The sequence below is a fragment of the Mustela nivalis genome, assembly GCF_964662115.1.
Source record: "Mustela nivalis genome assembly, chromosome: 3".
Lineage (NCBI taxonomy): Eukaryota > Metazoa > Chordata > Mammalia > Carnivora > Mustelidae > Mustela > Mustela nivalis.
Genome location: NC_139022.1, coordinates 102,883,012 through 102,909,686, shown reverse-complemented (window position 1 = coordinate 102,909,686; position 26,675 = coordinate 102,883,012). Strand labels below are relative to the sequence as shown.

Here is a 26,675-nt window from a genome sequence, read left to right as displayed (position 1 = left end):
CGCCCACGCCTGGTCCGGCTACGCGCAGGGCTGCGAAGCGCGAAGGTGCCGCGGAGAAACCAAAGAAACTTCTGTTGGTGCTGCGGCGGCCCCGGAAAGGGTCGGGACCGCCGAGTGGACGCGGCGTCCGCTGCGCGGTAGGGGAACCCCAAGTTTCTGAGTCAAGACGCCTGGGTTCTATTTCTAGTGGAGCCACTGACTCAGCCCGTAATTACTACGAATCACTCATTTACATATGCAGATCTCTGGTCCTCTTGTCCTCCCTCAGGCGCGAAGGGTGACGCCTGAAGTGGAGGAACTCAATTTGTGACCAATTTGTCATTGGATGCCTGAGCAAAGATGCTTCTGACAAGGGAAACAGGGCTGCTCTCCGACCTTTCCCAAATTCCCACAGAACTGGAAAAGCCAGTGAGTGTTGATGAGAAGATTGCCCGGAGCCAGGAGGAAGCCAGTCCCAGAGGAAGAAAGGTATGTCAGGGGCCAGTGGAAACTAAATGATACCAGTGAATGGATGTAATTAGGGAGATGGGTGTAAGGCCTGGCGCCCCAGGAAGCCCTGTCACCATTAGGGTCTGCCTTTCGGGCTCTCTGCCCCAGGTTCTACCAGCGCAATCCCTACTTTCTGAGGATCCCCACACCCTTTCTTCATTCCCCTCACCTATCCCTGGCCCACACCCCGACTTGGAAAAGCAGTTATCTGTGGCCCCAAACCCCGGATTCGCGTTTCCAACAGCCCATTGACACCTCCAACTTGTAGATCTAACAAGTACCTCAAATTTTTAAATCTGCTCTTTCTACCTGATCCTTCTCCAGTTATCTTCCCCAGACAAAACACTAAATGGTACCTCTCTTCATCTGGTTAGGAAAGTCTGAAACCCAGAGTCATTGTGCCCTTTCTCCTATCCCACATTCCTTCCATCAGCAAGTCCTGTAGGTTCTATTTCTGAAAGATCTCTTATTAATCACCTTTCTTCAATTTCCAAAACCACCAACCTAGTCCAAGCCCCAGTATCAGTCACCTGTCTAATATCTGGTCTCTCATTCCCCGCCCCCACCACCTCAATAATCCACTGCTCACAAAACAGCCAGAGTGATTGATTTTTTTTAAAAAAGGAAATAAGATCCCATCACTCTCTCCCTTCAAACTACTCAATTGCTTCAGAATAAAATCCAAACACCCTAGCATGGCCTATAAGGCTGTGCATTATTGGGCCCCTGCCGGTCTTTCCCCCTTTAGCCCATACTCTTCTCTGTCTCCCCACTCACTGTGCTTCAGCCACTCCAGCCTCCTTTCTGTTTCCCCAACAGGCCAAGCTTCTTCCCACTGCAGAGCCTTCATGCCTGACACTTTCCCTCTTCTTCTGGAGTGCTCCTTCTCTCAGTACTTCACATTTCTGGCTTCTTTAACTCTTCACAGCAGCCTTCCCCATCTTCCCAGCCTAAAGACCATCACCACAGGCACATCGCTTTGGCTTGATTTCTTCACAACACTGCATTAATTTGTGTATTTTCTGTTCCCCCGCTAGAGTGGGAGCTCCATAAAAGCAAGACCCATCTTTCTTTTTTTTTTTTTTTAAAACATCATATTTGCTTGGGGAGCCTGGGTGGTTCAGTCAGATAAGATCTGCCTTCAGTTCAGGGCATGATCCCAGGGTCCTGGGATCGAACCCCACATCAGGCTCGCTACTCAGTGGGAAGGCTGCTTCTCCCTCTTCCTCTGACTTTTCCCTCTGCTTGTTCTCTGTCTCAAATAAATAAATAAAATCTTTAGAAAAAAGGTTTTTTATTTGACACACAGAGAGAGAGAGCGCGTGTGAGCACACGAGCAGGGGGAACAGCAGAGAGAGAGGGAGAAAAAGGCTCCACAGGGAGCCCAATTCGGGGCTGCAGGGCTCAAACCCAGGACCCTGGGATTATGACCTGAGTCAAACGCTTAACCAACTGAGCCACCCAGACAAACTTTACCCTGAAGACCTGACACCTAATTAGGTGCTCAATACATATTTGTTGAATGAATGAATGAAGTAAACAATAATAGCCTTCTGGTTCCAAGATTTATTAACAGTGACACATCCTTTTTGGCTCCTCTTCACCCCAGCTCCCAACCCCAATCAACCTCTACCCTCTAGGTCTTCAGCATAGTACCCAAATGTAGGAATTGGGGTTAAATAGACTTGGAGATCATTCAGCTTTCTGGCTTCCAAATCTTTTTTTTTTCTTTAGTGCAGTAAAAACTATTCATTTCAAACCCCAAACCTCTTACAGAACTCCTGCATATCATATATATAAAGCAGGAGTTCCCTCAACTTGTTGAGGGAAGTTATGTGGGGCTTACAGCTCTAAGAAACAGTTAGATGTTCCCTGGCTCCTTATTTCAGTGACTTCATGGTACATATAAGTGAATGGAGGTTCAGTGAGGGGCCATAGTCTGACCCTCTCTAGGCAGGAGAGTCCAGAGCCCTCAATCCTGTGCTCGTTCCATAGCACCACACTGGCTTCTGGAGCCTTTCCAGCCAGAGCAGAGGAGGCTCCCGGCAGTGTCTGCCATGTGAGAACTTGGGTCTTCTGGCTACCCTCCCCTTCAGACTACTCGTCTGAGGGTCATGTGAGGGGCTGGCTGGAGGGTGAACTGGAAGGTTGGGTGGGAAAGTCAGGTGTTTGTGTCAGAAGGCCATTGGAGTTGGGGGACTGGGGGCTGGAGGGCTGCGGGGGGCTGCCCAGGCCTATGGCAGTCTCTCCTTTCCTCAGGATGAGGCTGCTAAGCTCCTGGAGCAGCTGCTCCTCTAGGGATCCATGTGCCTGGGGGCTGCTCTTTGAAGGGGGGCCAGGAGGGGGCTCAGGTGGCCTCTGCTCTGGGCCCAGGCCACCTGCCTTGGGGAAAGGGGGTTTGTCAAAGGACCTCTGGCTGATGAGAGGGGTCTCTGGGTTGGCTGTCTTCTCTCTCATCGTGGAGAAAGAGGTAGAGGAGTCCTTGGTCAGCTCAGGAAAGGCCCCCACTTCTTCATACACCGGCTCCTCATAGACAGGCTCCTCCAGTTCCTCCTGCTCCTCCAAAGATCCCTGGGATGACTTCATTGGCTGGATGGGAATGGGGCAGCATGATGCAGGCACAGAGTTAGAGTCCCTGGGTTAGTAATTGTTAACATTTATTGAGCCCTTCCTCTGGGCCAGATGCAGTAAAATACTTTTCATGTGTGCTATCAAACCAACTCTGTTACACTGCTGGTGAGTGAAGCGAGGTACAGAGGGGTGAAGTAAGTTGCCCAAGATCGCACAGTGAGTAAATGGAAGAACTGAGGCTTCAGCCCAGGTCTATCTGATTCCAAGATGTATTCACTTAACAACTTTCCTTCTGTTTCTCAGAGCCTGTGACCACTTTCCCTTTTCCTTATCATATCCTCCCATGCCTCATTTTCTTCATTCCTTCTGGCCCCTCACAATACTCTCTCTCTGTCTCATGCACACACACACACACATACACACACACGCAAAAACACACACAGATGGCCCTGCATCGAACAAATACAGAGGGCACATGGATTCAGGCAGCACAGAGGAACACAGGGCCGAGGGGCACAAAGCTGAGACAGGTACAGTACTCACAAAGAACATGGACAGGGTCCTCCGGTTGTGAAGTCGCCTCTGGGCACAGGTGGGATGGGGATGAGGGGAGGGAGAGACACAGAGACACAGTGAGGTCTGGCAACAGAAGGCAAGGGTGGGGTATGGGGACACAGAGAAGGCAGAGGCAGGCACCAGACAGGCAGGCACACCACTCCCACCTGCAGGGCAGCAAGGACACAGGCAGGATTCAGGAGGGCTTAGCAGCAGGCCAGGGGGACCTCACCAGGGTCTGGTTGGCAGAGAGGAGGGTGGCCCCACTGTCATCTCCTCTGATGGGCAGCAAAGGCATGGTGCCAAACTTCTGACGGGCAAGGTCAGAGGAGGAATGGCGTCGTAAGACCACTGGCTGCTGGTCATCGTGCTGCAGGGAGAGTAAGGAGTTGGCACAGTGGGGGTGGGACTACAGCTAGGACCTCTGACCTCACCCTCAGCTTTTTTCATCCCCTCACCTGGGCTTTGAGGATGCTGGTGGTCCAGTCCCACATCTCATCCTCATTAGTGCAGGACAGGTATCTGGGGATGGTCAGAGGGGAATTAGCTGGAGAGGAGGGCTTGTAGCTATAGCAATGGAGAATAGAAAAAGTAGAGAGGAAGAGGACAGGGTGCAGGGCTGGGCCAGGGTAGAAGCCAGGCCGAGAGGTACTCACAGCTGCATCTTCTCCAGTATCAGTGTGAAGCCCCACCTAGGAGCCAAAGGACAAAAGAGATGGGCGATTAGAAAGGCCAGAAGAGGGGGGCACCTGGGCGGCTCAGTGGGCTAAAGCCTCTGCCTTCAGCTCAGGTCATCATCCCAGGGTCCTGGGATCAAGCCCTGCATCGGGCTCTCTGTTTGGCGGGGAGCCTGCCTCCCCCTTTGCCTCTCTGCCTACTTGTGATTTCTGTCAAATAAATAAAATCTTAAAAAAAAAGGAAAGAAAGAAAGAAAGAGAAATGCTGGAAGAGTGATGGCAGGAAGGTCCTAGAAATGTGGGCTGGGGAAGAAAACTCACGGTGTTGGAGGCTTAAACTTCTTTCGGATTCCCAGGTAGACTTTGGAACCTTCCAAGGGCCACTCTCGTTCTGGTTTAGAGCTCTGAGAACAAGAAGGCAGTCAGTGAGGTCAAGAGGTGAGAGAAGGATTACAGTCAGTCAGGTCAAGAAGTCATGGAAGCACTGGGGTTATGTGCTCACAGGATCACAGAGGTCAAAGAACCAGGGCAGCACTGAGATGGATAAGCACACAGGCTATGGAGCAAGAAGGTTGATGCAGGCATAGCTGCTCCTCAGGGGCTTCCAGCATCCATCCCCGCTCCCCCCAGCACCTCACCTTCTTTTCCTTGAGCAGCAGCAAGCAGCGGCCGCGCAGCAGAAAGAACCTCTCCTGGAAGCGGTTGCCTAGTAAGCGGGGCGGCTCCTCCCGACACCGCAACAGACCCACCCTCGGGCTCTCGCGCCGGATACCTGGGCACGAACAGATGATACTCATAGGAGGGTCCTGGGGGAGAGGCGTGGGGGTGGGGGTGCTGGGCTGAAGGAGGAGGTTCACCTGTGAAGAGGCAGCCAGCCTGGGCCAAGGAGACTTTTCTCAAGAGCAAGGAGGCCGAGCAGGGTTCTGGCAGCTGGCACCACTGAAGGGCCTGCTCTAGGACCCTCTCCTTGGGGTGAAGTGGCCGCTCTGAGGAGTAAAGTAGGAGCAGGTATCAACCAGAATATCCATCCATGCCCTGGACCTCCAGCTCCTTTCCACCATTCACTTTCGTGTGTCCATTCCACAGCCCAGCCACAGGTATTTATTTAAGAGCCAGCCCTCTGCCAGGCATTGCTGGCCCTAGGGATATAATGGTTAGCACAGAACCCACAGCAGCAAAGTGAGTGAGCAGACAGTATACAGGTAAGTAGACCAAAATTTTGCAAATAATTAAATGCTTTGAAAGAAACAATAAGAAGCTGAGAGAGAGAGGAGAAGGACAGCTACTGGGACAGAGTGATGACCGGGCAAGGTCTTGGAGAAGGGGGCATTTGAAGCTGAGATTGGGACCTGGAGGAGGAAGAAGAACAAACCATGCTAAAATCAGGGGAAGAAGATTTCAGGCAGGACGCCGCTCCAGAATAAAGGCTCTTTGTCAAGAAAGATGTGTTTGAAAAACAGCTGGCATGGCTCAAGCACCAAGAATGAGTTATGTGAGATGAGGTCCGAGAAATAGGCAAGGGCCAGACAGTCAGGGTCTGTGGACCATAATAAGGAATTTGAATTCTATTTGAAGTTCAGTGGGAAGCCATTGGAAGGTAATGGCATGATCTGATTTATGTTTGAAATGCATGTTGACCACTGTGTGGAAAATGGAATGTCGGGAGGCAAGACGGAAATGCAGGCCAGCTATTCCTTTTCTGGGGTTAGTGGTTAATGTTGGGTGCAGAAAGCTAGTGGTGACTTCACCCTGGCTGGTGGTAATGGCGGAAATGGGTAGAAGCAACAGATTCTAATAGAATCAGCAGGACTCGTTGGTTGGATTAGATGGGAAGTTGAAGGAAAGGGAGGACAATCAGGTTTCTGGTCTTGATAACTGGGTGAATAGAGGGGCCACTGACTGAGTTAGGAAAAACTAGGAAATGGCCTAGGCTTTTTGTTAGGTGAAAAGGTCATCTTTTCACCTAACTCAACTGGGAATTGAGTTCAGTCCCGCATGTTTAAAATTAGACATGCTTGGGGGGCGCCTGGGTGGCTTAGTGGGTTAAGCCTCTGCCTTCGGCTCAGGTCATGATCTCAGGGTCCTGGGATTGAGCCCCGCAACGGGCTCTCTACTTGGCGGGGAGCCTGCTTCCCCCTCTCTCTCTCTGCCTGCCTCTCTGCCTACTTGTGATCTCTCTGTCAAATAAATAAATAAAATCTTAAAAAAAAATTAGAGATGCTTGGGGTGCCTGCGTGGCTCAGTCGGTTAGGCATCCAAGTCTTGATTTCAGCTCCGGTCATGATCCAGAGAATCCAGCTTATCATCAGCATTTAAAGCCACTGGAATGGATGAGTCATCCAAGGAGAAATGAAGATAGGGAAAGGAAAAGGTCTGGGGTTGAATTCTGGGTCCTTCCAATATTCGGAATGTAGGCAAAGGAGGAGGAATAGCCTTCTTTGGGGAGGAAGGGAAACCTAGGACTTGTGGGGTCCACACAAGTCAAGAAAAAAGAGAGTACTGAGAAAAGAGGGAGTGGTCAACAGTGGGGAATGTCCCTGCATGTGCACAAGGACAGTGTCACTGTATTTGGTAACCCAGAAAGCATTGGTAACTTTGACCCCCCATCACACATGCAAGCACACACGCATGGCAAGCTCACCAAGTTCCCCGTGCTCACGGATCTCAAACGTCATCCACAAGTCCATCCCAGCCTCTGTCCCGCGCATCTCCAATACCTGGTTGGTTAGCTCCTCAGCAGTCAGTGTTGGAGACACCTGGGGTCAGAGCAAGAGCAGAGGACCCATGCCGGTCAGTCCACTGACCCAGCCCCCCCCAATCCTCTCATCTCCCCTCCTGTCCCCTCAGGACTGACCTTCAGGGTGACACAGTTGTCTGGGAGCTGCTGTTCTATATAAACCTCCATGATGAGGTCTCCAGCCTGGGACAGCTGAGGGGAAGGCATAATGAAGTCAGGAGGACAGAAGAGGATGCAAAAAATCAAGATCAGAGGACTCCCTCTGTTGCCTCCCAAGCTCTTATCTCCACCTACCCACCCCTGCTGCCCTGGGCACAAAAGTATCCTCCTCCTACCCCTCATCCCCAGTGTGGCTCAGGCCCTTAAAAGGGAGAACCCAAGGAGAGGTAGAACAGCATCTTCAGGCTGTGTGGGTACTTCCCAAGGCAGTGCAGCATATGCTTAGAAGGACAGGTCTAAGGTCAGACTCTCTGGGTTCCAACTCTGACATTCGATACAGTAGGACTTTGAATAAGGGACCCTCAAGGCTCCTGTTTCTTTATTTGAAAAAAAATGGTATTGTCTGCCTAATGGAGTTGTGTGACGCTACGGCAAGATCACAGGTGCTTGGAAGATAAGTGCTTAGCTGTTTGCTATCGTATTTACTGCTGTTATGCTCACCACTTTGTCTACCTCAGCTAACTCTTCCTTGGATCTCTTACAGGCAGAACCCAAGTATGCTGCCATCATTTTGCAATGAAGGATCCTCGTGGTGGAATAAATAGAGCCAATCCTAAACCAAACCCCTCTCCCCAAAGCACTCCCTTTCTTGGATTTCCCCTGTGTCTCAGAAAGCTGAGGGCCAATGTCCAGCAGCAGAATGGCACCTTCCTATCTTGAAAGCCCCTTCCGTCCCACTCATGAGTCTAAGGGCAGGACAGGTTACCTGTACATCCTTCCAGGTGGTGATAAGACTGACCTCCAAGTCAATCTGAGCTACCTGGTCAGAGTCAATCTGTGGAAGAGCCAAAAAGGAGCATGTGTATTGTGGGACAGGTGGGGGCGGGAGGGAGGAGGCCGGGTTGGGGGGTACTGAGGGGTGAGGGGGCAGGGTGCTAGGAAAAGAGGGAAACAGGAAGAGTTTGTAAGACCAGAAGACCTGTATGAGAGCATTAGAGGCAAGAAGAGCTAAAAACCAAGGGGGCAAGGGCACTTGGAGTAAGGTTATGGGATGGAGGGGTCCAGGCCAATGGGAGGTGATTCTTGATGCAGAGGGCCTTAGAGCTCTGGGCTGGGGGTTTTGCGGGGGCCGAGGATCCAGATTCCAGGAAAAAGGACTGTAGTCAGGGGTAAGGAGAGCTTACATCAAAGACAGAGACGTAGCCGTCGATGAGTTCCTGCAGCACCCGCACCTCATGCTCCCCCCGCCCGTCCGTCTGGAACACACTGGGTGCGAACAGCAGGGCCAGGTTCCGCGTGCACATCTGGTTTAGAGCGGCACACTTTTGTACCCTGCAGAGCGGTGCAACACGGGTCATAAGGGATGCAGCTTGAGCTCACCTGTTTGCCCATGCAGCCATTCATTCAGGAAATCCTTAGAGTCAGTATGCTAAGTCCTGGGCTAAACACTTGGGATGCAGTTGAAAGACACAACACTGGCCTCAAGGAGATCCCAGTGTAGGGCAGAGACAGGTGAGGAATGGGTGATTATAACTCTGGTATGGGGCAACAAACTTTTTTTGGAAAGGGACATATAGTAAATATTTTAGGCTTGTGGGTCATACATTCTTTGGTCCAGTTTGTCAGTTCCACTGTTGTAGAACGAGAGGCTACAGACACTGCATGAGTGAATGGGTGTGCCTTCACACTTTGTGTACAAGACTTTATTTATTTTAAGGATTTGTTTACTTATTTGAGAGAGAGAGCTAGCGCACAGTGGGGAGGGGCAGAGGGAGATGAAGAGAGAGAGAATCTCAAGCAGACTCCCCCTTGAGCAGGGAGTCCGATGCAGAGCTCAATCTCACGTCCCTGATATCATGACCTGAGCTGAAATCAAGAGTCAGGTGCTTAACCAACAAAGTGGCCCAGAAACTGTACAAAACTTTACTTAGAAAAACAGACAGTTGGATGGATATAGCGCATGCACCATAGTTGGCCCATCCCTGTGATAGAGAGTAATCCGCACAACACAGCCAGGGTTCACCTTGGAATCCCTTAAAGACCTATCTCCCCAATAGGCTGATCAAGGTAGATCTGCATCTTATTGTTCTTTGTGTCTCCTACCTCCAGCTCTTTGCCTGGTATGAATAATAGAACAAAATAACATTGGTTGCTCACCATTTCTGAATGCTTACTACCTACATGCCAGGAGATGTAGTAAGATTTTTATAAGGATTATCTCATTTAACTCCCATCATCTAGGAGGTGGACACTATTCATTATGCCATCTTCCTTTTTTTTTTTTTTTTTTAAGATTTTATTTATTTGTCAGAGAGAGAGAGGGAGAGAGAGCAAGCACAGGCAGACAGAATGGTAGGCAGAGACAGAGGGAGAAGCAGGCTCCCTGCCGAGCAAGGAGCCCAATGTGGGACTCGATCCCAGGATGCCGGGATCATGACCTGAGCCGAAGGCAGCTGCCCAACCAACTGAGCCACCCAGGCATCCCGCCATCTTCCTTTTATAAACGAGGAAACTAAGGCTTAGAAAGTGCAAATAACTTACCCAAAGTCACACACTAGAATGGTGGAGCCAGAGTACAGCCTAGATCTGCTTGACCCCAAAAAGTCCACACTCAGAACCTTTGTGCTATGACACTTGCAATTAACTGTTTGCAGTTCACTTAACTGACACTTTCACTTAATGAATAAATGTGAGGCAGTGGGAGTAGGGTGGTGGAAGGAGTCGGACAGCGGTGATAAAGGGTCAGTGAGGAGCCTGCAGGGGGTCTGGCCATACTGACCGATAGAGATGCCCGATGAGGGTAGCAAGCGTGCGGCGGTTGACCTGGGGCAAGCAGCCAATTACTTCTTTGTATTTCTCCAGGCGCTGATTCTTCTGGGGTAGCTCTGGGATGGAGTTGGGGGTGGTGGTGGAGAGGATCAGGGAAGGGAGCAAGGAGGGAATTTTAGAGAAACAACCCCAGAATGGATGTCTCTCTGCCCTCTTCCCACCTTGACCTAAGCTGTGTCCCTGAGTGATCCTGGGGAGTGAGAATGAGGGAGGGGAGCAATGGGGAAGAAGGCTGCCAAATCCCACAAAAGAGCCTCGGGGATTTGATGGGGGCGGGTGGAGTTCCAGGTCACCCCTTGGTCGCCTGGGAGGAGTTCTTAGGGATCTTGGGAGTACCAGCAGCCTCCCTCCAGCGAGGCAACAGCCGTGCAGAGGTCACAGGGTCATCGAGCTCTCGAAAGAAGCGTTTGAGTGTATCAGTAACATCTTCCACAAAGTGCTCTCCTGGCCGGAGCTTCACTGACCGGGCATCCCGCCGGAATTCAGCCAGGAGCCGAAGGCTACGGGCACGGGCACCTCCTTTCCGGTATATGCCCTCCAGCTGGAGCCCTGAGAACAGCCAGCATCTCCACTCACCCACTGAGCATCTCTGCTCACCACTGCCCAGAGACCCAACTACCCACCCAGTATCCAGTATCTGTGATCCTCCCATCCGCCACTGACATGCTGTATCGTTATTGGGGTAAGGGGCCCAGAGAGGAGGAAGTCTGCCTCCAGGATATTGATTCTTAAGACCCTGCTTAAGTCCTGCTCAGAAGGTTCTTCCCTAACCATGACATTCCACCTAGCCTCCATCGCTCTCTGTCTCCTCACTGTTTTGATTCTGAGATAGTACTCCCAAATTACATTACAGTTGATCCTCCCTATTCACAAATTCCACATTGTGAATTCATCTACTTGCTAAAATTTATTGTAACCCCCATATCAATACTTAGTGCACTTTTCCAGTCATTTGTGAACATGCACCGAGTGGAGAAGAATTTGATTTGCCTGTTGGATATATTCCCAGCTAAGCTCTCATATGGTAAACAAGTGTAGTTTTCAAGGTATATATATAGAATCACATTTTTTGCATTCTTCTGCTTTTTTTGGTTGGTTTCACTATTTAAAATGGCCCCCAAGTGAAGTGCTGAAGGGCTGTGTAGTGTTGCTAAGCGCAGGAAGGCTGTGAGTGCCTTATGGAGAGAATATGTGAATCAGATAAGCTTTGCCCCTGTGTGAGTTACACTGCTGCTGGCTGTGAGTTCAAAGTTAACAGATCACAAGTATATGTTAAATAAAGTGTCTTTAAACAGAAACACACTTCAAACGAGTTTTACGTGTTGATCATTTGATTAAAGGTAACCAGAGATTCCCAGGAACCTGACTCTGTATTTCCACTGGGGCAATGATTTAGGATTCACTAATTCAGTGTTTGCAGTAACTTCGTAGAACAAAACTACCGTGAATAATGAGCACTGACTGTATTTCTCTTACTTATCACCCATCTCTCGCACTAGTTCCTGAGCTTCCAGAACCTTCCCTCTTCACTGCTATATCTCCAGTGTCTGGCACACGGGAGCCGCTCAGTAAGCATCTGCTGAATGAAGAACGGCAGTGTAGGTATGAACACCCATATTCTTCTTTTGAACATGAGGGAGACTGAGAGACGACAGGATCTAGGGAGTGGGGAAGTCACTGCCTGAGGCTACTGCCAAGGTATGGAGAATGTCTCTAGCCACCAACTCTCCACGCTATTTGTAGTTCATAGATGTGCCTTTTTTGCCTTTTACTGCCTTTCTTGGTTTTCTATGAATTTTCCTTCTCAAGAGTCCAGACTTCTAAAAAGGAGGTTTGCTAAGAAGCTAGATTCTACTTAGTCCTTCCTTGGGCAGGAGAAAAAAGGCAAAGGTCAAAAAGTCACAAAGAATTCTGGGAACCACTTTCAGAGCTGATCCTTTATGCCTGGAAAAACTCCTGCATGGACTAATTCTGCTCAGACCTTCAAGTGTTTTGCTGCACAGCTTGGCTCTTGCCTTGTAGCTGCCCTCTCTTTGTTACATGGCCCTCTAGTCCTATTTCAGTGCTCCTCTTCCTTCACACCCATGCTCCCACCAACAACTACCTTAGAACACTGACTAGCTGCCAGGTGCTGCACTAAAAGCTTTCCATATGTTATCTTACTATCACAACTATACTAGAAAATGAGGACTGTTAGTAGCCCCATTCTACGGATGGGGGAGCTGAGGCTCAGGCAGGTAAAGCAGCTTGCCAAAAGAGATACAGTGGATTGCTGTTAGGCTGTAGTCTCTGGAGACAAAGCTCTTACAGGCAGACCACACCCTCTGGCTGTGCCCATGTCCCCCATCCCCTGCTGGCTCAGTATTGGCCAGTACCCACTCACCGTGTTGGGTGACAAAACTGATGCAGGCATCCACAATGATGGGGATGTCACCCCGGCTCATCTGCTGCTCCTGCAGTGCTGTGCCGCCCCCACCAGCTGCCCCCTCAATGGCTGTGTTCCATGCTGAGAAATCCAGCCGGCCCTCCCCCTGCAGATACAGGGTCCTGAGACCAGAGATGCCTGAGTCAGAGCCAGCTCCAGAGAGTCCTTTAAACTAAGAGGCCCGGGATCACAAGGACCAGACCTCCCAGAGCCACCAGCAGGGGGCAGCAACATTCAAACCAGATGGGGTCCCTGAAGGTGAAATTTTCTTTTTTTTTTTTTTAAGGTTTTCCTCTTTAAAAAAAAAAAAAAAAAAAAGATTTAATCTATTTATTTGAGAGAGAGGGAGAAAGAGAGCATGCACATGCAGGGGACGGGGAGGCAGAGGGAGAGGGACAAGTGGATCCCTGTAGAGTACAGAGACCCCACACATGGCTCAATTCCAGGACCCCAAGACCAAGACACAAGCTCAAGTCAGACTCCCAACCGACTGAACCACCCAGGTGCCCAGTAGGCAGGCAAATTTGAGGAAGTGGGCATGGTCCAGCAGACCAGGGTAGAGGGTTGGGGCTGGGCTCTTGAGAGAGGGATGTGGGGTCAAGGATAGGGGTAACACTTACCTTCCTGTCTCTACCAGGACCAAATGCTCCTTCTTGTCTGGGGTGTCAGCTGCTGAAACCACACCTGGAGAAGAATCATCAGACATTATCATCAAAATTTCTTCATCTTCTTGACCAATAAGTCACTAAGTATTCAAGGTATCTTGATGCCAGACTAGGAGTCTTCAAAGAATGTTGCATTAAATCCTATAAGTTACATAGTATTATCCCCATTTTACAGGTGACACATTAAAGCTAAGAGACATTAAGTTTCTTGCCTCTTTACTTGTTATAAAGTGGAAAATCTAGGCTTGAACTCAGGTCTCTTTTCTCTAAAGCCCTCCAATATTATCCCACACTGTTCCTCTTTGAGGAAGAAGTGAAAGTATCCAGTCTCCTCTCCTAGTCCCCAACCAGCAAGCAACTCCAAGTAATACTAACAGTAACATTAATAACATATAACACTTATTAAACACTAATAAACACTAATAAGATGCCTTCTGCCAGGCTCTTTGGTAAGTGTTTTAAATGCATTGCTTTATTTGAAACTTAACAACTCTTGTATCGTGCCCATTGTAAAGATGCGGAGACTAAGGCACAGAAAGGTTAAGTAACTTGTCCAAGGTCACATAGCTAGGAAGTGATGTATCTGGGCAGTCTGACTCCAGAGCTTATGCCCGAATCCACTATGTTCTGCTCTTTCCCATAGTGACCCCAAACAGATGAATGTTCACTGCCCCCTACTCCATGGCCACCTTTCATCCCCGTCTCCACCCCTGCTCACTGATTTCCTGTAGCCGCCGCAGATGCACCATGTCCTCAGGGGCTGGAGGGCCAGGGCCCGATGCTGGACACAGGAAGAGGAGATCACCACGAAGAAGTCCGAACCCTGACAGCCAGAGGCCAGGGGCCAAGGCTGAATGGGTGGGAGAGCGCAGCCACAGGCGGCCCAGCCGCAGCAGCCCGGGGCCCAACAGCTGGTGGCAGCTCAGCGGGGAGAACCACTGTGAGGCAAGAGGAGGACATGGGGAACAAAGAGGGTGAGGAAAGAGACAAGACGTAGGGGAGAGAAATAAGAGTGAGAAGGATAGGGAATGATATGAAGAGAAAGCAAAAGAAAGAGAGGATTGAAAAGGGATTGGAGAGAGCAGAAAAAAGACCCGAGGAGACAGGAGATGGATGGAGAAAGGAAAGAAATTCAGTTCAATTTAATTTGCTCTAGTGAACACAGGGCATCATCCTGTCCTTTGCAGGGTATTGGGGCCAGAAGGAATAGGGAGCCAAAATGCTATAACTGAAGAGTCACAATGCCCTGGGAAATCCCAGCATCCTAAGGGGCTAGAGAGGCTTCATAGAGAAACAAGGGTCTGAGGTGGTCCCAAAGGAGTGCTTTCCCAACCACCTGTGGGGAAGGAACACGGGGTTCTTCTTTTTGTTGTTATTGTTCAAAATTCCAATCTGTTACTAACCAGAACTTTCATTTTAAAAAAGAAAAAAGAAGAAGAAGAAAGAAAGAACTACTAGCAAAGTGAAATGAAAAAAGAAATGTAAAATATAAGCCCCCACTTTAAGAAATTAGATTCTACACCTAAAATCACTTTGTTCCACTGCTAAGAAAGATTCGGAACGCTCCCTCTCAAGTTCTGTTCTTATTCTGCCAGAGGCCATGACAAAGAATGAGCCAGTGCGGTGTCCCAGGTTGCAGACTGCGCTTTGGGTAGCACGGCCTTTAAGGATGAGCTACGTTTTTGGAAGTGCAGCTGACAATCAGAGGAGATAGCCTGGAGGCCACAAGGGCCATGACACAGCCCTGAAAGGACACACAGACCACTTCTTGGCTGGCAGGAGTTCTATTCCTCTAAGCAGAGTGGGGGAGAGTGGGGTCAGAGGCCAGAGAGCAGGTGAGCATTTCCCACAGAGGAGTGTCGCGGGCTGCAGAGCCGACCAGGTAAGGCCAGGAGGAGGCCCTTGGGCTTTGGTAATGGGAAGTCACTAGTCACCCCACAGTGTGGCTGCTCAGAAGACTGGCAGAGGTGGTGCAGTGGCAGCCACAAGGGATTAAGGAGGAAGTGCAATCCCGCCAGGGCACACAGCCTTCTGCCAGGCTGTCGGGAGGCAGTGTGACGAGCTGACGGTAGAGCAGGGCTGAGAGAGAAACTGGGTAGGGATGGGAGCGACTGGCATCCTCATCACCCACAGATGGAGGGCCTGTGTGAGCCAGGCAGCAAGGGCCTCACATGTTACTTAATCCTCGACCCCGAGGGGTATGTCTTGTATACCCACTCTATCCCTGTAGAAAAGCTCATGAGGCTGAAAGTTGAAGGACTCAGATCCCAGCATGTCTGATTCTAGGGTGTGAATGTTTAACTCCAGAGAGAGGGTGCAGGACAGAGAGACTGGCTTGCCTGGGAATGGAGATGCTGGGCATGTAAATGCAGCCTTCCCTCTGGACTGGAAGAATTTGAGGGAGGGGGAAGAAGGAGTTAGAGACAGCCTTTACTTGGGCAGAGGCCCTGCACAGTCAGGTTTGGGCCATGACCTTTGGAGACAGAGGTCTATTTTCGATGTTGGGCTCTGCTGCCTCCTAGCTCTGTGACCTTGACCAAGTGACTTCATAACCTCAGTGACTCTGTTTCCCTATACGTCAAATATTGATAATCCTTTCATCTGAGGGTTGCTGTGAGAGTTAAATGAGATATTGAGTGGGTAGAAACTCACACTGGTCATAGCACAGCAGTTAATCTTAGTTGTCAATGGACAGTGGTGGGAGTGGTTATAGGAACAAGAGAGGGCAGAATGGGGGCAGCTGGGGACAGGAAAACCACGAACTGTCGGGGAGGGTTCTTGGCTGGCTCACCTTGCCCACAGCACTGGTCCAGGCCTCCAGACTGTCAGCTCCATCTGTGCCAAAATGCTGGATCCTTCCCCCGGTTAGGATGAGCTCAAAGGAAAAGGGGAATCTAGAGAGAAAGTGAGGTCAAGGAGGAGAAAGGGGACCAATACGGGGCTGGCAGGCTCAGGATCGGGAAGGCCAAAGTGGGGGTGCAGGGAGCGCCGGGTGCAGTTACCTGTCGAGGTCACCTGGGTCTGTGGGTGGGGGACTCACACCCAAACATACAACATCCTGGGGCTGGATGAGGCTGAGGGGTTCAGGGCTGCTTTCCGATGCAAACATTTCCAGAGCCGCTCTCAGCACACACCATAGTCTGGGGGGAGCTAAGAAGGAGGCTGATGGTCAACAGGCAAAGCCCCTCTGTCCCTACTATGATAATTTCCATTTGCCAGACAATCATGCCATACCCTCTGCCTACGTATGATCTCATGTGATCTTCACAATTCTATGAGGTAGGCATCACTTTCAATTCTCTTTTGCCCATGGGGAAACTGAGGCCCAGAGTTTGAGTAGCTTGCCCAAAGCACACAAAAAGGAGGTAGCAGAAATATGATTTGGCCCAGGCAGTCTGACTTCACAGCACAGGCTCTCAGCTCTCACCCAGTGCTGCCACTGAGTATGATCCCCCGTTATTCCCAGCACCCAGCCCATGCCAGGACGTGGCCCTGCTTGCCCTTCCCAGCCCTCTGTGGTACACTTTTGCTCATCCCAGTTTCTGCCCCATCTCCTCCCACCCTCGGCTCCCCTCTCACCATCCCGGCCCCTGCGAGGAGGTGGTGGTCCAGCTTTGTTGCTGATGGGACCACAGTACAGGAAGCTGCTGTAAGTGGCGGGCACCACCACCTCATTGTATACACCAGGGGAAGGGTCTGCAAGGGGAAGAAGTTGTCAGTTCAGGTGATGGCCTGAGCCCCCTGGGGAAAAGGATCAGATTGAGGAAGACAGTGGGACCTGATTCCACTGGCAGCATGGCCAAGTCAAGCCCAGTGGAGCCAGACTCCTCACCTCCCACATTAGAAAAGAAGGTGACAGGAAGTGAGACTCCAGCCCTTGCCCATTCTTGTCCCCACCAGTGAGCCCACCAGCCACTCAGCCCAAGGGTAGGGGCCTCTGAGCGTGGACCATCCTGTAAGTGTCTCAGCCCCTCTGCCCTAACCACTGGAGGAAAGCCTCTTTAGATGACCACTTCTATCATCAGACTTCTCCCAGGGAGATGAGACCTCGCTTATGGATTCACCTTGTCAGGGGTAGACCAGCACTAACACCTCAAATGTCCAAATCCACCCCAGGCAGTGGCCACCATTGGGCATTGCATGACATCAGGAAATAGACCCTAGGGGATCTAGAAGTTTGGGAAACTGCCCAGACTGGGCTATTGTGATGGCCTGAGGAAGAGGATATTTGGGGCTTCCTGGAACAATCAAGGCACAGGTCAGGGCTGAGAATTCTTGGAGGGTGAAAAAGGGGACCCTTGTGGGAATTACCTGGGAGCTGGAGACTGGGGAAGCTGCCATCGAGGGCTGCGGGGGACCAGGGCTCCTCGCCCTCAGAGGCCTCAACACAGAGGAGCTGGGTCATGTTCTTCAGCAGGTTGGGTCCTGCCACAGCGGCACACAGTGCCTGCAGGGGGGAAGGGCCTCTGTCAGTGCCAAGACCCAACCTGAGAGCATGGGGACAGTCATCCAGTCATCAAAAACAGCCCCTACCACCCCAAGTCTAGGCATTTTAACTTAGAGACTACCCTCCTCCCCATCAGCTCCTACCTGGAGAAGCTGACTATGATCTGGATACTGAGGGTGGGGCTTCCGGTAGAGACCCAGGCGGTACTTCCGAGAGATGAACTCTCCCCGGGGGCCGGGGCTTGTGTCTGGATGCAGCCCCTCACCTAGGGGTAGTGCCCCTGCCCAGAAGCGGTTGGCACGATCATTTCCCAGGACAATGAACAACTGCAGGATGACAAGGGGCAGAGGCAAGTAAGAGGAACTCAAGGGTCTCAGACATTTCTGCCCCCAAGCTGGGCCCAAGGCCTTTTTGGGATGCTCTTCTTCCCTCTTCCCCACTTTCTCCCTCTTCAGACTCCTCACCTGCACTATTTCATTACTCCAAACACTTGTGTCCAGCTTCAGGCTCTGTACCTTGGAGATCCCAGAACCCAGGGCCCGGTGCTGACCTGTTAGGGTATGGAGGGTATGTGGCATGGATGCTTAGAGCCCCCCGACCTAGGCCCCCCACCACTGTTTCAGCCAAAGGCCCCAGCCCTCACCTGCGCACTGCTTGCAGATGACCACCCCCAGGTTGACAGCAGCCCAGTCTGGGCGGGAGGCCCCACAGTCCGCACAGTGCCGGTTTGCCCGATTGGACCAGATTTTCTCAGCCACCTCGTAGTCAGACAGGGTCTCGGTTACTGCTTCCTGCAGAGCGGCCGCCCAGCTCTGCCGAGCCCCCCCAGACTCGGCTGTGAAGCTGAGGGGTGGACAGCCAGTCTGTGGGCATGGAGACCCCCTCCAACCTGTCCCATCCCACTGGCCATTCCTGCAGGAGCCACCACTGGCCACAGCTGGGCCAGTCTAGACCCTCCTGAGACCTTGACCCTGTTCACTGGACTCCTGTGAGAGCACACCCACTGACATCCTACTGAAGAGGCCTCAGTCCTCTGCCCGCCCTGTGCCGCCTGCCCAAGTCTCTCCCCCAGCCCTGCCTCCTGCCAGTCTGGGCCCCACCTGAAGCAGCGATGTGGGGTGAGCAGATCAAAGCTGCGGCTCTTGGTCTCCCGGACACTGCAGCCTTGCAGTTCAATGAAGCAGATCCCGATGCCCGAAGAAAAGGCCTGGTGGGGATGGGGGGGAAGGTGCAGCATTGGAGCAGGGACAGTGAGGTGCCAGAATGGATTAGGCCAGGCTCCTTGGCCCTGGCCCGGCCCTTCTGACCTGCTCACTCTTGTACAGCGCCAGCTCTCCAGGGCTCAAAGCAGCAAAAACCTTGGCCTTGTGTCCTCGAAGCTCCAGCATGCCTGTGCGGAGGGGTCGGGGTGGCTGAGGGGGCCGGGGGTTGCCCAGGAGGCGCTGCTCCCTCAGGCAGGATTGCAGAGTGGAACACCATGTGTCCCGCTGGGCTGGTGGGGGACAGAGAGGCTGGTGAGCCAGCAGGCCGTGTCCTCACACGGCCTTCTTGCCCCAACCCGGGGGGCACACAGCAGGCCCCGATTCTCACCCTCGCTCTCTGTGCGAAACACAAATACCCTCTGGCCAGTGATGACCTGGAACTTGTTGTCCTTGCTGCTGCGGGTCATCTCAATGGCAGTGAGAGGGATCACCCCCTTGGGGAAGGGATCCTACAGAGACAGTCCAGGGGCACAGAGGGACAGAAACTCAGCCATGTGTGCTGACCTGGGAGTCGGCACCCACTTTTTTAATGAGGTCAGCACTCATGTCACAGGCAGTGGGATACAGCCGCTAGGTTAGCTACTTTAGATGCTGACATCAGTCATATTGTACCCCCACATCACGGGCTCCCCATCCTCCTGTCCTCAGCCCCCACCCTTTCCCTAGCCCCGACCCAGCCTCTCGCCAGACCCTGACCTTGTCACTGCCGAAGTACATGAGACTCCTTCCGTTGAACTGCACAAAGCGCCTCTGGAAAACGTAGTTTCTGGGGACAGGAGGGGCCAAGATGAGTGAGCGGTGGAGGCTGTATCCTGGGGGGCTCCTAGGGTCTGGGAGCACTGGAGACCTGACCCCCACCTCACCCCAGCCTCACCCTTCCCTCTCCTCCCTCCCCTCCCTCCTTTTCCCTCCCTAGCAGCCCACCCCTGAGGGGAGAGCTTGTCTAGCCAGCCACTGAGAAGGGGTGAGGGGCGGTCTGCTGTGGAGGAGAAGCTGGCATAGGGTGAAATGAGGTCATCGTTGGTTTCCACGTCCAGGGTGGGCAGTGAGAGGTTGGAATCCCCAGGCAGCTCAAGGCTGGCATAGCCCGCGTCCTCCCGTGCCTCCAGATCCTGCCGGCTGAGCCTTAATATGGGGCAAGACAGAGAAACACACGTTAGACCCAGTTCCCCGGCCATCCTCACCTGCGGTGCTTCGTACGATGCCTGGCAGGTCCTGGAAATACGGAGTTTGGGAATGCAAAAGATTAGCTTAGAGTTTCTTCCCTGAGCACACTTAGATTTTTGGTTAGAGCAATTTCAGTCCCTCTCCTCTGCCATTAGTATTACTTGGTAGAAAACGTGGGGAAGGGCTGCATATCTCACTCTCTGTCACAGATGCTGGTATCTGATCAAGAAGTCTTCTCAGTCCTTTCTCCAAAAAGGGATTGACCTTCCCTCCCTGGACCAAGTTCTGGCCAATTCTCAGTAGGGTGCTGTGAACTACCTGACTGGTCACTTGCTTCCCCTCAGGGCCTCCCTCCAACACCCGTTTTTCTACCAGCCCCAGAATGCTCTTTTAAAAATGCAAGTGACATCATTTCACTCCCTCCTGCATGAAATCCTGCAATAACTTCCCATTTGCAATTAGGATAAATCCAAATTCCTCACCACAGGCTTCAAGATCTTGTAAATGAGACCCTCGGCCAATCCCCTGCCCTCTTGTTGCATCACCCTAGCCTTTGCTTTCTACCGTTCAGCCACATTCTCTTCTCTTTCAGAATCTTTGCACATGCGGCTGCCTCTGCCTAGAACATGCGTCCCCAGTCTGCTTTTCCCCATCTTTTAGGTCTTTGCTTACACCATCTTCCCAGAAAGTCCTCTATTATTCTGTCACTTTCCAGTAGTCCTTACCTCAGTAGCACAAAATCACTTGCAAAACCTTAAAATACGGGTATGTGGGCCCCCTACTAGACCCCTGAGTTTGATCTGGGAGTGGGGCCCAGGCATTTCTAGCTCTGAAAGTTCCCCCATCTATAGCACAGCTAAGGTTGAGAACCACCTCTCTACCCTCTTTGTTTTCTACTTCACTGAGAAATTGAAGCAATCAGACAAGAACCCCACAGATTCCCAGTGTCTCATCTACCAAGTTCACACATACTTTGCATTTCTTCTGCCACCATCATAAACATCCCTGTCTGAAGCCAGTCCCTCCTCTGAGCACTGTCCTCTCACCTACGCAAGGACATTGCTCCAGACTTTCTCCCCTTTCTGTCCCCTACAGCAGCTAATTTTCCCTCCCTCCCAGATCCCTCTCTCCCAGTCCACCTATAAACATATATAACAGTCCATCCTACAAAAATCATTTCCTGGCTTCATTTCCACTATCGACAACCACTCAACTCTGCCCTTCTCTGCAGAAAAACTCCTCAAAAATGTTGTTTATACATTCCAACTTCTTCTGTTACCTCCTGAGACCATTCTGAGGCAGCTTTCACCTCTACCCCTTATCAAGGTCCTCAGTGACCTCCATGTTGTCAATGCCAGAGGCCAATTCTCAGTCCTCATCTTCCTTGATCTCGGCAGCATTGGATACCACCGACCTCCCCCTCTTCCTTTCTTCCCTTAGCTCCTAGGATGCCACATTCTCCCAGTTTTCCTTTTCCTTCACCAGCCATTCCTTTTCAGTCTGTTTTGCTGGTTCTTCCTCTTCTCCCAAACCTCTTGATAATGGAGTGTGCCAGGACTCTGATCTTGGCCCTCTGCTCTAGCGACACGCACTCACAGCTACATACACTGACCTAGAGGCTGACAACCCACAAATCTAGATCTCCAGTTCAGACCTCTCCCCTGAACTCCAGACTTGGATATCCAAGGGCCTATTTGTTATCTCTTCTCAGGCTTGTAACATATACCTCAAATTCAGCACGCCCAAAATGGAACTCCTGATTTCCCCCCAACCCCTGGCTTCGTACACCGTCTTCCCCATTTCAGAGTAGAGCAATTCCAGGAACTTTCAGTTGCTCAAATGGCGCTATCCAACAGAACTCAATGTGAGAACCACACAAGTGATTTTCGATTTTCTAGCAGCCACATTAAAAAATAAAAAGAAACAAGTGAAAATAATTGTAATAATATATTTTATTTAATCCAACATACCCAAAATATTAACATTTTATTATATCATCTGTATAAAAAGTAAGATCATTTATGTCTACTTCTGTTACACACACACAGTATTACTTTGTTCATACTAAGTCTCTGAAATTTGGTAGTTGTAGAGTTACAATGCATCTTACTCCAGACTAGCCGCATTTCATGTATTCAGTAATCACATGTGGCTAGTGGCTACCACGCTGGACAGGGTAGGCTCAGTCTGAAACCTCTGAAGCAATTCTTGATTGCTCTTTTTCCTCACACCCCAACTCCTTAGGACAGTTTGCCTTCAACATATAACCCAAATCTAGCCACTTCTCACCATCTTCACTACTGTGACACCCGCTGGAAGTGTCACCTAGATTATGGGAGCCACCTCCTCACTTTGGTCTCTCTGCTTCTGCTTTTGCCCCCTACAGACCATTCCCAACACAGCGACCAGAGGGGTTCTTAAAATGTAAGGCAAAACCCTCACAAAGGCTTCCCTTTCACTTTGAGTCAAAGCGGAAGTCCTTACAAGGTCCTACCTTTGGCCCCTTTGACCTCTGTGTCGTCATCTTTTTCCTGCTCTGGCCACTCTGCCCCAGCCCTGCTGGCTTTGTCACCACTCTTGGGTCCCCCTGAAAGTCTCTATTCTGGCCACTGTCCCCTGCCTTGGGACACTCTTCTCCCAGATACTGTCACAACTAACTCTTTCACCCTCTTCATTTTGCTCAAATAACAATCTGGCAATTCTTTTTTTTTTTTTTTTAAGATTTTATTTATTTATTTGACAGAGAGAGAGATCACAAGTAGGCAGAGAGGCAGGCAGAGAGAGAGGGGGAAGCAGGTCTGAGCAGACAGCCCGATCCCAGGGGCTTGATCCCAGAATACTGAGATCATGACCTGACCTACGGCAGAGACTTAACCCACTGAGCCACCCAGGCGCCCGTACTCTGGCAATTCTTAATGAAAAACTGCAGGGTGTATCCCCCTCAGTCCATCCCGGCCTTCTTACCCAGCTCTATTTTTTTCCATCGCATTCACCATCTTTTAACATATGAAATAACTTACTTTTTGTTTCTATTTTTATTTGACTGTCTGCCCACAGGGGCTGGGATTTCTGATCTATCCCAAGTATCTACAATATCTGGCATGCAGTATGTGCTCAGTAAAGATGCCTGAAGTAAAAGCATGAAGGGGTACCTGGTTGGCTCAGTCATTGAGCATCTGCCTTTGGCACAGGTCACGATCCTGGGGTCCTGGGATTGAGCCGCATCAGGCTCTCTGCTCTATGGGAGGCCTACTTCTCCCTCTCTCACCACTTCCTATTGTGCTCCCTCTCTCACTATCTCTCCATCAAATAAATAAATAAAATCTTAAAAAACAAAAATATAACCACAAAAGCATGAAAACCACTTCTCCCTATTTTAAGTCATATATTCATTTGTTTGTCTGCTTGCTTCCTTTCCTGTCTGGCCCACTGAATCATAAGCTGCCTGAGGAGGAGACTGGGTCTTTCCTAATCCTGCTGTATCTAGAGTACCCGGCTGGCACACAGTGGACACGCAACACACACTTAATGAATAATGGGTACACAGCCACCGCCAACTGCTCCTCAAGCATCCCTCTTCCTGCCATCACCACCCTACTGACCACTCACCTTTGTTCAGCCCTGTCCTGACAGACATCTCTGCCTTCTCTCCTGTCCGCGGGCCCTGGGGCGCCCACAGGCTGGACACCATAGTACAGGCAGCCAGGGTCCATGATGTGTACTGGCAGGGAGAGGAATGGGGGAGACAGGGAAGAGGTCAGATGGGAGTGTGTGCAGTCCTGAAGGGCCTTGTTCCTCTCCCCCAAATCCATGCTAACCCACCTACCTGTGCCTGCTGTGGGCCTGAGGGCAGGGGTGGGGGCAGCTGCCTGGGAGCTATCTGGGGCCCTGAGGGAAGAGGTCTAGTGATCATTAAGGGAGAGAGGAGACAGGACTAGCCCTCATGTCCTGCTCCTCCCAGCCCCCACCCAGCACTGGCTCCCAAGGGAGCCAACCCCACTCACATGTCCTGAGCTGTCTGAGCCCCGCCTCTTAAGTCCAGGCCAAAGTAGATGGCGTTGGGCATCATCTCCATAGTATTCAAGGCTGAAATTTGCTCAGAGGAGGAGGTGGGGAGAAGCGGGGACTTGGGGCTGGACTCTGGGCTCCTGGACACTTCGGGTCTCCAGAGGGCTGGGCTCACTCCAGGCCTTTGGGTGGCAGTAGGGCCACTAAGCCCACCAAATACCGTCCTGGGCTTAGGCACAGGCTTGGGGGGCTGGGCTTGGGGCGCTAGGCTAGGGGATGGCTCCATGGCACTGTCCGACTGGGGATCCAGGGAGCCCTCTGCAGCACCTGCCTGCAGCAGGCGCAGAATGCGTTTCCGGTGCCCTGTGGCGTTGATGCCCAACTGCCTCAGCTCGTCGTGGCCCAGGCCCCGGGCTGCAGCTGCCGTGGCCAGGCCATGCCGCCGGAACGTGTCTGCATACTGCTCCAGGTGCACCGTGGCCAGCCACACAGCGATGTCCAGGTCCTGAGGGGCAGCCATGGGGGCTCAGGCCATTGCTGGGGGGAGCGGCAGGGTGAAGGGAGGGCTCAGGTTGAGATTCCCCCTCCCTGTCCCAAAGTCTGAGGTCTGGACGGGGTGGGTACCAGACTTCAGTCTTCCTCCAAAGAAAAATAACCACTGGCCGGCAATCTGGAGGAAGAGCCATCCCAGAAATCAGAAGGGGCTTTCTTATTATAGGAGAAGTCCTTTGTTTGCAGGTGAGGACACTGAGGCCCAGAGAAGGGAAGAGGCTTGCCCCAGGCTCACAAGGAGCTGGTGGAAGTGTTGACCTCCAAGCTCCTGCCCCACCTAGGTCTGCCTCTGCTTGCCTGCACACTCAACCACGTAAGCACAGGGCAAGAGGAGAGAAGCCTGCAGGGCAAAATGAAGTGGGACGGTGGGGAGGAGGGGCCCCATGATGTGGTATAAGTGGGGACAGGGGCAGCTGTAGCATGGCAGAAGAAAGGAGGGAGGAGGTGCAGCTCCCACTCCCCCTGGTTTCCAGAACTGAGGTCCAGGCTCTCGGCCATCCTAAACCTGGTCATTCCCAGTTCCTCCTCCCCTTCCACCTATTGTCTCTGCTCAGACTTCCTTCCTGTCCCTCCGGCCCTGGCCGCCCCCACATCCTGTCTGCCTTGGTCAGGCTGCCCAGAGAGCCCTAAGTCCCCCAGCAAGTAGGGTCCTGGCCCGAGGCAGAGACCACTTGGAGTGAAGCTAGGGTGGGGAATGGGGTCAGAGAGAGGCAGACAGGAAGCCAGGGGTACTCCAGGGTCTTCCCTCTCCACCAACCTGCAACATGTTCACACATGTGTATGCACATGTGAGCACCCTCCTGTAGGGACTCAGAAGTGCGAAATGACATCCTTCAGCCTCTGCTTTCTCCAAGTCTTCCTCTCCAGAACCTTCCCGTTCCCTGCACCTGCCCTTGAGCTCAGGTCTCTGAGGCTCTGTCCCATTCTGCCAAACTGCCCCTGACCCTGGTCTATTCTCTGGACTCGACTCAAATTCTGTCTCCCTGAAGTGTTCTCTCTGCCTGTCCCTGTCTCTACAGCACTACATCTGTCCCCACTTCTACCTAAATCCATCTTCGTTCATCTCCTTTTGCTCTGTATCATTAAGCCTCTCCTTGCCTCAGTCTCCAATTGTAACTAGACCTTTAGATGTACTTGAATCCAGGCTTCTGTCTCTCCGCCTATGCCTGTTAGGCTCCCTCCCTGTTGCTCTCTGTGGAGTCCTGACTAGGACGGCCTGTCGCTCCCAGCATCAGTTCTGGCCTCTCTGCCTCTCTGCGGTCGGGCCCCATCCCCAAGCTTGTTAGGGCCTGACTCAGAGCCCAGTTTCCCAGTGACTCAGACCCATCCGAGGGCACGGGACCGGGAACCGAGAGGTGCGCTGGGGCAGCAGTGGCGGGGGCGGGCCGGGCAGCACCGGGCTGTGCGGACTGAGACAGGGGAGGGGGCAAAAAGGGAGGGGGCAGAGGCCGGGCCACCGGAGGGAGGGGCGGGTCGCGGCGGGGAGGGGGCAGGGGAGGGCCGCCGGCGCGGAGGGAGCCCTCGAGGAGGGGACGGGGAGGAGTCTGGGAAGCAGGGGCCCGTGGACGCGGGGGTCCTCACCTCACTACGCGGCCGCCGTCTGCTCCCAGTGCCTGTTGCGCCGTCCGAGTCTCCGGCCGCGCCGCGCCGGCCCCGCCTCCCCTCAGCCCTCCCTCGACGGGCCGGGCCCCGCCCCGCCGGCGGGTTCCCTCCCCGGGCCCCCCACCGCTCCTTGTGCAAGCGCCGGCCTTCAAAAGGTCCGGCCTCCTTACCCAACCGCGGCGCTTATCTCGGGGCCTGCCCAGCTCTAACCTCTCAGGGGCCGAGAAAGGGACCGGAACAGGGCTGGAGGCCAAGACAGGCTTAGAGACAGGGACAAAGGGGCAGAGCCCAGAATGGAGGTGGGACAGGGGTAGAACCAGCGCAAAAAGGAGGGCGCTGTGTGGAGCACGGCTTTGCGTCCCATCTGCTGTTCCCTCCCCGTCGTGCCAAAAGAGGAGGCCGAGGGGTTGGCCCTAAGACCCCAGAGTGGCAGGCCTTCTCCCACGCCCAGCACGGTGGCTGGACCCTGGCACCCTGTTAATGGGAGGACGGGAGCAAGCATCCAGAAGATTCCGAGAGCCATAGGCTGC

General features: G+C 52.2%; 1 protein-coding gene and 1 long non-coding RNA gene across 5 annotated transcripts; one reads left to right on the top strand and one right to left on the bottom strand.

The window, feature by feature from the left end:
- The first annotated feature begins 11 nt into the window (after positions 1 to 11).
- LOC309862027 lies at positions 12 to 7,811 on the top strand. Its single transcript, XR_014310291.1, has 3 exons — positions 12 to 137; positions 269 to 468; positions 7,733 to 7,811. It is a non-coding gene; the product is annotated as an uncharacterized lncRNA (long non-coding RNA).
- ARAP3 (ArfGAP with RhoGAP domain, ankyrin repeat and PH domain 3) lies at positions 2,041 to 26,217 on the bottom strand. 4 transcript variants are annotated; one of them, XM_082725313.1, is made up of 33 exons: positions 26,125 to 26,214; positions 23,988 to 24,528; positions 23,810 to 23,871; positions 23,593 to 23,704; positions 19,741 to 19,941; positions 19,513 to 19,582; positions 19,145 to 19,265; positions 18,862 to 19,046; positions 18,655 to 18,761; positions 18,198 to 18,397; positions 18,019 to 18,104; positions 17,698 to 17,880; positions 17,419 to 17,554; positions 16,687 to 16,803; positions 16,110 to 16,257; positions 15,899 to 16,001; positions 13,826 to 14,045; positions 13,063 to 13,126; positions 12,401 to 12,564; positions 10,354 to 10,566; positions 9,968 to 10,073; positions 8,373 to 8,520; positions 7,955 to 8,023; positions 7,147 to 7,221; positions 6,934 to 7,048; positions 5,150 to 5,278; positions 4,931 to 5,064; positions 4,614 to 4,696; positions 4,272 to 4,307; positions 4,074 to 4,137; positions 3,848 to 3,985; positions 3,604 to 3,642; positions 2,041 to 3,078 (listed from the first exon to the last, which is right to left on the bottom strand). In XM_082725313.1, exons 2-33 carry the CDS (start codon positions 24,509 to 24,511, stop codon positions 2,602 to 2,604), a joined length of 4,629 nt encoding a protein of 1,542 aa, XP_082581439.1. In that variant the 5' UTR covers positions 24,512 to 24,528; positions 26,125 to 26,214; the 3' UTR covers positions 2,041 to 2,601. The 4 variants fall into 4 exon arrangements, with proteins under 4 accessions (XP_082581439.1, XP_082581441.1, XP_082581440.1 ...); XM_082725315.1 differs by having other exon boundaries at positions 23,988 to 24,496; positions 26,125 to 26,204; XM_082725314.1 differs by lacking the exon at positions 3,604 to 3,642 and having other exon boundaries at positions 26,125 to 26,217.
- Positions 26,218 to 26,675: the final 458 nt, after the last annotated feature.

Excerpts from the sequence above, each read along its gene's own strand:
- ARAP3 (XM_082725313.1), bottom strand. The coding sequence starts at position 24,511 with ATGGCTGCCCCTCAGGACCTGGACATCGCTGTGTGGCTGGCCACGGTG. Across the intron at positions 14,046-15,898 it reads GGACCAGTGCTGTGGGCAAG|TGGTTCTCCCCGCTGAGCTG; the intron begins GTGAGCCAGCCA and ends CTTGCCTCACAG. Across the intron at positions 3,643-3,847 it reads TCTCTGCCAACCAGACCCTG|AGGCGACTTCACAACCGGAG; the intron begins GTGAGGTCCCCC and ends ACCTGTGCCCAG.